Raw genomic sequence first — 9,277 nt, forward strand, 5'->3', positions numbered from 1 at the left:
ACAAAGCTTTCCTTTTTATTAATAGTCTGGATGGAGTCTGTGCCATCAGATTTAGACTCTTTTGTTTTGGCTAGCCGATTGAGTAATAAAACTAAACTTGCATTCTTCTCAATAAATTAAAAAAAATGTAGGGTGTTTATATCACGTGACTATCACTGATAGCAGCTACTATTTGTTAGGATATTTTCGTTTATGTTAATCAACTCTATTAGTTATATATAAAAACAAAGTGTTGTATTGTAATCATTATTCTTGATTAATGAAAATTGCTTAGCTTTTCTAGCTAATGGCATTTGGACATATTAAAAGTATAAATAAATTAAAGTCTGGGTTTATGGTCTTAAAAATCGGGTTAGAAAAAGCCTTATGATAGTCTTGAATGGGGATTCATTCAGAAAGTGCTAATATTCTTTAAATTTTCTAGCCACCTTAAAAAGGTAATTATGAGTTATATAACTTCATCCACAATCTCAAGTTCAGAGAAAGCTTAGCCTTAAATTACTTACTTAAAGCTTAAAATTATACCATGTAAATGACAAATTTTTTTTTCAAACTTAAATCATTATCTTTTGGGAAATTTTCATTTTAACTAAACTATCTTTGCATTGGCAAAAATTAATACCAGTTAGGTTTCATCTACTACAATGTTGGCACCGGCAACCCATTGGCATTACCCAATAGGTTAAATTACTTGAGCTCAAACTCTTATTTCGTTAGAACAGGACTTGTTTTGCTGAAGGGAGAGTCAATGAGTTAAGGCATTCACATGCTGATGCTGTAGACAATTAGACACTGTTACCGTCTCAATCAAACTGTAAAGACAAACTAGTTGTGCATATTGCTTCAAAAGTTTTCAAATTTGACAATTGAACATCATTTAGATTATAAATACAAAAATTTTCACTAACAACCGTGGTTATAAAGAAACAAATCAGAGGCGTTTTTAAAGACTCAAATAAGAGATTGAGATTATATGCTACGTTGCAAGCCCTTTTAGAAATCAACAAGTTTATTCTTTCATATATATATTTTTTGAAAGAATTTTCTTACAAAAACTAGAAACTTTCACAAAGTGAATTTACACTTGAATCGACAATGAAACAATGAAAAAAATGAACATTAGAGTACAGACATTTCCCCACCCTGCACGCCAAAGTACGCAAAATAATCTAATTACAAAATAATCTAATTGACAACCCTGCAATTCTTCCTGACCTCACCCTGCCTTCCTGTGAGAACCTCAATGGAACCCATTTTCACCATAGCTGCTGCAAACTTGTTAGCCCAAGCTGCATCATTTCTTGCATGGTTCCTCACAATCCCCACCGTTGTGGGGCTGCTCAAAAGATTTTGATCGGAGGTCAACAAGCCATGGTGATTCATCAAATCTTTGTAGTACTTATTATCAAGTTTGTTTGGTGTAAGAACATCCAGTGGCACTGTAGGATTACCACCATTTCCAGAACTTAATTGTGGGGGACACATAGCTTTCAAGTCTCTAGCAAATTTGGGGTCCATTGAAGGGTCTTGTGGATGTGTTGCATTGAAAGTGTATAGCCGCTTTGAGAAAGAAGAACAATGTGACACGCCTATAGAATGTGCCCCAGAAAGTGTCACCATTTCATCAAGACTAAGGCCTTTTCGTGCAAAGTTTTCCTCTAGTTGCTTGGCATCAAAGATAGGCGGGGGAAGGTTTTGGGTAGGCTCATCTTCACGTGACACCCGACCATCACGACGACCCGATAGCACTTTGTAATTTATGCCTCCAACTTTGTAGGCACTGTCACGAGCAGCAAATGCTATAATGTCTGCACATGAAACAGTTTTGGGGCATTGAGCTTCTAGTTCAGCCTTTGCCTCATCAATCACTTCAAAGCCTCGCAAACTTGGATTGTTGGCTATATTTTCCTTCTCTGCTGGGTTTCCAGGAGTTGAATCTAGTAAAACAGAGGCATCACAACCCTGAAACATGTAGCAGGAAAATTATGATTAGGTCCAATTGATGACAATGAGGGTATTATTTTCTTCTTGTTTAGGAGAATTTTTTTCATTAGCTTACTGGATTTAAAAACTAAGTTGCAAAAAATGAACAATACACCTTTTAAAAAAAAAAAAAAAAAAAAGAAAGCTATAGCGAGTTCAGTCAATCTAGTTTAGTTTGTCTAAAAAAATCTTGATAGACGTTTAAAATGAAGCTTAAAAAATCTGCGTTTTGTGTCAGTTTAATTTGTCTATATTGAAATGTAGTCATTAATACCTACCAATTACACTACAACCATTATCCACCATTCTAAGAAGAATGACATTAATGTGTATTAGTATCAGATTGGAAAAGTGGCACAGATAATATCATGAAATGTTTTTTATGCAACGGTCCCGTAGCTCAGTTGGTTAGAGCGTTGGTCTTATGAGCCGAAGGTCGCGGGTTCGAGCCCCGCCGGGACCAATACTCCAATGATTTTGTTGGTGTCAATGTCATTGCCAGCCAAAAAAGTTAATAAATTTGAAGTCATCAAGTTTTTGATACACATGTCATATCTATATATGTTAATAATGTGATATTTTATGAAAACTTTTTGCTTTCAAGCCCAAAAAAGTAAATAAATTTGGAACAAATAAGCTTTTGATGGACATGGTATTTCTTTATGTTTTTTTTTTTTTTTTTTTTGATAAGATTTCTTTATGTTGTTTGTATTGTGATATTCTAAGATAAGGTTTTGCTTTTAATACATACAAAAGTCATCATGCTAATTAAGGATGTTATAGATGCTTTTTCTGGAGAGAGAACGGTGTATTTGATTTTATAAAATATAGTGGAAAATGAGGGTGAGAAGAAGCTATACCCTAACAAAACAGTCATGGAAATGCATTCTGATTAGGCCAGCAGCTATGCCAGGATTCCTTGACACAGCTTTGTTCACAGCTTTTCTCACAATTGCTTCTGCAGAAGGACAACTTGTCTTATAAAAGCCCACTTTGAGTGATGCTGATGAGAAAGAAGCCGTAGTAGATATACTAATTAGAAAGAAAACCAAGCACAAGTACTGTAGTGTTGCCATCTTCATTGTACAACCCAAAAGACCTTAATTTGTGTGAGGCAAAGAAAGATTAAGGAACAATAAATAAGGTAGTTACGAACAAAGCAAGAAATGGATTGTGTGCTACAAAGAAAGATAATGCGAGAGGAAGATAGTGAAATGAGGTGATTTAGATTTGAGATGAACGGATATGGTTGATGTTCAGTTCATATTTATAGGTAGAGGATTGAAGAAGATTATGCCTGCTGCTTTAACTTTTTGTATACCAAAACGTGTGTTAATTACTTACAGTTGCAGCAAGCAAAGAAGTGAAGCTTGAAGCTGTCCAAGTTTGAACAGTTCCATATATAGAGAGTTACACTCCCTTGGCCTCCTTGCTTGGTTTGAATTCTCATTTTGCGGGCTAGGTTCAGAAAAGTATTGGTTTTATTTTTTACTTTTTATTTTTTTAATCTGACTTTCAAAGATGTCAAGTGGCAATGAAGAATGAAGATTATGGTCATGACTGAAAATCTCCATGACAAATATTCTCGTCTTTAAAATGAGTTCCCTCCTAAACGGCACACATTTAGGGGTATGCTTGACAATTCAGTTTCGCACATCAATATTTTATATAACTTTCTAAATGGACATATTCAAAAAGTCTATTTGCATGTAGTAAAATAAAAATTAAAGTAACCAATTCAGTAGGAAAAAGATATGAAGTAATCAAGCTAGTTTTGTATTTTTTTTTTTCTTTCTTTCTTTCTTAAAGAGAGTGTGTAGATAAGGATATAACTTTTGTGTCACAATTTTTAAGTAATTATGATGAAAAAAATGTGATGAATTCATATAAAAATGATTATCCACCACTCCATCAAATTATTCTTGTATGACAATAACCTTTTTTTCTAAAATGGTATTTCAAATATAAATAAATAAATAATACACCCAAAAAAAAAAAAAAAAAAACCCTCTTAGCTTTTAATATGTTACTTTAGTACGATTGAAGACACTTAAAAATGAATGAATAAAGTAATTAACAAATGGACAAAAATGATAAGTATAATTGAAGACCAAACAGACAAGTTTGACCAAGTCATACATTCTAGCTAGCCGTCTTGGCTAAGTAACACCTGTATCAAATCCCACAGAAACATGACCTTCCCAGAAATTTAATCGAATAAAAAACTATTTGTTCATGAAAAGCCTATTGCCAACTAGCTGCAGAAACTATAATAAAACAAGGCAGTCTAAGCAAAATCAATAACGCGTTTGCTGTGTATAACATTAGCACCATATATAAGTATAATACTTTTTTTTTCCTTTTCATTTTCAAAGATATCAACTGGCAATGATGATGTCTGAGAAAGCTACTTGAGAAATTCTCATGTAGAGCCCCCAAATAAATAAAACAAACAATAAATAAATAATTTTTTTTCATTCTGAAGGGAAAATACAAATTGGGATTTGTCGTGTATAAAATGAGTCCATTGCTAAATTTCTAAATAAAAAAGGAGGGTTACAAATTACAATTGAGAAACTAATAATGAGGTCTCAAAGGTATTAGGCACCTCACAACGCTCCCTCTTGTGATTTAGTTATAACTTAAACTAAATCCTACCAAAATCTTAAGATAGTATTAAGTAATGGGTGTCAATTGTAAATCAAACTCGTTGCTCTCTAAGATTTGAATGAACCTTTAAACTTTTGTTATACTAGACCACTTATCATGGTGGTGCATGCATAGAGATATAGTTGGAAAATTAGTTTCATCATCAATACTAATACCTAAATTGATCGATTTAATGAATTTATTTGCATATGGTAAAAAATTTAGTATGCTAGAACCTCAATGAATTTTTTTGTATAGAGTAAAGAATTTAATGTATTAGAACCCATTTAAGATGACCCTTAGCACAAATTAGCCATCAAGTTATCTTCAAAAAAGAAAATTCATGCACAAAGGCATAATGACAAGCTGCAAAAAAAAAAAAAAAACAAAAAAAAACAAAACAAAAAAACAAAAAAAAAACTAAAAAAAAAAAAAAACAAAACAAAACAACAAAACAACTAGTAGGTTGGTTCAAACACTCAACATTTCTTTCACGTTCCAGTCAAAAAAAAAAAAACGTTTCTGTCACCTTGCTTCATAATGTGGCTTTTTTCCCTTATTTGACAAGCACACAGGGGATCATAGCACAATCCAAGTAAATTAAATTCACCAAGCAGCCTATGACTGGTCATCTTTGCTTCGAGTAGAAGGTAATCTTTAGATAAATATTCATCTAAAAACAATCTTCATTTAGAAGAACAAGGCGATGGCCAATTCTCGATTGTGTTGAAGAGAAACCTTAAAAGAATATAACTATAACATATCTGCTTCCCAAACCCAATAGGTTACATGGACTAATACTACAAAGAAATAAGATTCGCGAAGTTGCTTCAAGTAAAAAGTAAAATTTTGATTTGAAATATTCATAAAATGAAATTCTTCAATTGGAAGAACTGTGCAAGTGGCTGAATTTACATTGAGTTGGAAAGAAACCAGGTTAAATTATTAAATTTATCATTTTCTAATAGTTTAAATTTTTTAAATTACTGATAATTTATCATAGTATCAAGAGTGATCCTAGGTGGGAAATCCTATCTGTTATTTCTATAAAAATTGAAATTTTAACATTTTTGCAACCCAAACTACCTTTGGACTAAAGTTGAAAATTTGAACATATTTGCATCCCAAACTACACTACATTATTAAGGACGACCTATTCACAAATTTAGAAAGCTCATGCCGTGTGCTACAAAAGAGAAACCCAAACCTAGAAATCCTCAATCCAAGTAAAATGATCAAAGAGAATTATTACTTGCAGTGTTATTAATGTCATAGAGCATATCAAGAATTGAAGCCACTGAGTCATCTCAGTGTGTTGCTGCAAAGATAAAATCTTCAAATTGGCCCTTGTAATCTTGGAAGTAGCTCATAGAAGATATTTAGAATAGAAGAGTCTAGGCGGCCTAAAGCTAATTATGTAGTCACGTCAGTAAGTCATCTACTAGATGTAGAGTATAGTGGCAAGGATTTATCTCAAATTATGAACTTCAATTCTATTTAGGCATAAATACACTTTTGGTCCCTACATTTTGGGTCATTTCTCGATTTGGTCCCTAAACTGATTTTGCTCCTAGGTCAGTCTCTGAAATCAAAAAATCGATTCTATTTTGTTCTTTGCCGTCAACCCCCTAACAGAAAAATTTAATGTGGCAAACGGCATGTCCTACTTGCTGACATGGCGCTGACGTGGATATTAAAATATTATTAAAAAATACCACGTCAACATCCATGTCAACATTTTAATGACAAGTCAGTATTTTAATTAATAAAAATAATTTTAAAAAAATTAAACTAAAAAAATTCAAAATCAAAAACAAAAAAAGAAAAAACTTTTTTAGATCCTCTCTTTTGCTGTGTTTGTGTCTGTACCTTTCTTCTTTTCGTTTCCTTTTTCTTTTTTTCAGATCCTCTCTTTCTCTGTCTTTTCCATTTTCTCGTTGGCCACGCGGACAAGGTACCGAACGAACTTCGACGAGACCATGATGGACTCAGTAGTCCCCAACAGAACCTCCAACCAAATCGAGCTGTGGATCGCGACAATCATGCGCTTGTTGTTCGCGTTGGTTATGCCGGATTCTCTGAACCCGACCGATCTCGTTGTGGAGACCAACAACTAAGCCGAGGCGAGGTCTTTGCACTCCACGGCGACGATGAGCGGTTCGAATCGGAGGACGAGTTCAGACTCAGGTTTAGGTTCGAAGCGAGTTGGTGAGTCGGGGAAGAGGAGGGAGATGACCGAGTCGGGATCGGCCGAGTCGTGGGAGACGAAGAGCCAGGAGCCGCCTTTGGATTTTTTGTTGGGTTGGGTTTGGTGTATGAGTTGGGAAAGGATAGAGATACGGCCGAAGCAGGAGCTGGTGTATATGTTCTTCTGATATGGGTTTGAGTTCTTGGTAGCTGGGTTTGTGTTATTGTGATTTGAGTTCTTGGTTGCTGGGTTCATGTTCTTGTGATGGGTGAGTTCTTAGTTTGTGTTCTCGTGATTTGAATTCTTGGTTGGTTGCTGGGTTTGTGTTCTTGTGATGGGTGAGTTATTAGTTTGTGTTCTTGTGATTTGAGTTCTTGGTTGCTAGGTTTGGTTTGTGAAGAACACGAAGAACAAGCTGAAGAACATGAACAACGTTATGAAAAAAAAGAATTTTAATAAAAATTTTTAATTAAATTAAATTTATGGTTTTTCTTTAAATTTTAAAAAAAAAAAAATTTCTGAGGTGGCTTTTTCTAAAAATTGAAATGCTGATTTGGCATTTAAAAAATGCTAAATAAAATATTTTATTATTATTTTAATAGCCACGTCAGCATTTAATGTGCCAACAAGGCATTCTGTTTGCCATATCAGATTTTTCTGTTAGGGGATTGACGACAGGGACCAAAATAAAATCGATTTTTTGATTTCAGAGACTGACCTAGGAGCAAAATCAGTTTATAGACCAAATCGAGAAATGACCCAAAATATAGGGGTCAAAAGTGTATTTACGCCTTCTATTTAGTAAAGTTACGCTCTGTTTGTTTCAGCATTAATGTTTTCTAGAAAATGATTCATTTTCCAAAGAGCATTTTCTAGAAAACTATCTTATTTTCCAGTGTTTGATAACGATCTTGAAAATGAGTTGGAGAATGTTTTCTGGTGTTTGATATGCAATTTTTAAAAAATATTTCTTGTATAATTTAGAACGTGTATATTATGTAAACTAGCTAATGTAATCATTATAAATAAAAAACCAAGAATGAAATTGGTTTTCATACTAAAATTTTGACAATAGATACAATCAAAATTAATTAGTTGTCAAATTTCATGATCTTTGCCACTCATCTTGCTCATATATATAGACAATAACGTACATACACACACACATACACATATCAACTATTTGTCTACTATGGTCAACCACAAGTCTTCAATATTACTCTAAATTATGTATTTACATAATGTACTGCATAAAATATCATCACTGCATAGTATCTGTCAACAAAAAAAGTATTTGCTAACAAATGCAATTCTCCTAAACAATTATCATTTACTATATAATAATATTATTAGTCCACGTTAAAGATTGTCCCATGTAAAAGCAATTTAGAGCAATATAGGTACTATATTTAAAAATTTCATCTTTTACTTCATTCATTCTTTCTTCTTCTTCCTTTTTTTTTTTAATTTTTAATTTTATTTTTTTGCACTTTACGTACGAAAAAAAAGTAACTTCTGCTTGGAATCTATCAAACCAAAAATTTCTTAGAGAAAAAAGAAAATTGAGCTTGAAATTCAAAGCAAAAAATTGGGATTTTGATAGAGAGGAATAAAATAATTACCGCTGCAAATTTGTTTTCCTTTGCAAGTCAGAGCTATTGACCTATCAGTGAAGGAAGAAAAAAAATCTAATTAGAGAATTGTGTTACAGAGGGGAAGAGAAATATGGAGAAAAGAGAGAAGAGAGAGATCTATGAGAATAGGAAAGACCAGAGTTAGTGACACTGAGGGTGTGAGGAGAGAAAAAGTAAAGGAAAGAGAGAAAAAGTGAGAAAACTTACCATGAGAGAGAGAAGGCACCAAAAAATTATGTTTCCCACGACTATAGACGAAGATAATATTTTTAGGAGATGCAATGCGTGAAAGAGAGATTGTTTTCCAAAAAAAAATTTTGGAAAACAACTTATAGAAAGTAAGCCTTATTTTTATTAGAGTTTTCCGTTGACTAAAGATAGTTTTCCATTGACCAAGTTTTTTTTGTGCTACCAAACACTGGAAAATGTGGAAAACTATCTTTAAAGAAGGTTTTCCAGCGAAACAAACAGAGCGTTATTCTTGGGATTAGAGAACCCCATAACAGTTTTTCCTCTTAGGGTTCTCTACTGATTTTTCACTTCATTATCATTTTGTTGTGTTATTTACTTTATGTTTACCGAATTACTACTTTATATATGATGATATGTTGCTTGTGATAATAACATGTGTTAATACTATTACATAATCCAATTAATTGGCTTAAATAAGTTAATTCAATAAATTAAGGGATTAAAACATATTATTTCTTACATGGTATTCAATCTACAAATGTGAGGTGCTTCCAAAGACTCAAATAATGATATTTATAGTAGGTTTCAGTTAATTCAACTGATAAAGTCTCTGATAGTTAAATAAGAAATC

The 9,277-nt window shown here is 32.9% G+C and overlaps 2 protein-coding genes and 1 non-coding gene across 3 annotated transcripts in view; 2 read left to right on the forward strand and 1 right to left on the reverse strand.

Moving 5' to 3' along the window:
* Positions 1-9,277, forward strand: part of LOC126716649 (U3 snoRNP-associated protein-like EMB2271) — an 86,788-nt gene that overhangs the window by 28,233 nt on the left and 49,278 nt on the right. The gene's annotated exons all lie outside the window — the stretch shown is intronic.
* LOC126716656 (peroxidase 5-like) lies at positions 997-3,305 on the reverse strand. Its single transcript, XM_050417586.1, has 2 exons — positions 2,844-3,305; positions 997-1,962 (listed from the first exon to the last, which is right to left on the reverse strand). The coding sequence occupies exons 1-2, from the start codon at positions 3,063-3,065 to the stop codon at positions 1,186-1,188; spliced, it is 999 nt and encodes a 332-aa protein (XP_050273543.1). The 5' UTR covers positions 3,066-3,305; the 3' UTR covers positions 997-1,185.
* TRNAI-UAU (transfer RNA isoleucine (anticodon UAU)) lies at positions 2,373-2,446 on the forward strand. The gene has a single exon. It is a non-coding gene; the product is annotated as a tRNA-Ile (tRNA).

This window comes from Quercus robur, chromosome 3, assembly GCF_932294415.1.
Source record: "Quercus robur chromosome 3, dhQueRobu3.1, whole genome shotgun sequence".
Lineage (NCBI taxonomy): Eukaryota > Viridiplantae > Streptophyta > Magnoliopsida > Fagales > Fagaceae > Quercus > Quercus robur.

Excerpts from the sequence above, each read along its gene's own strand:
- LOC126716656 (XM_050417586.1), bottom strand. The coding sequence starts at position 3,065 with ATGAAGATGGCAACACTACAGTACTTGTGCTTGGTTTTCTTTCTAATT. Across the intron at positions 1,963-2,843 it reads TCCATGACTGTTTTGTTAGG|GGTTGTGATGCCTCTGTTTT; the intron begins GTATAGCTTCTT and ends TACATGTTTCAG.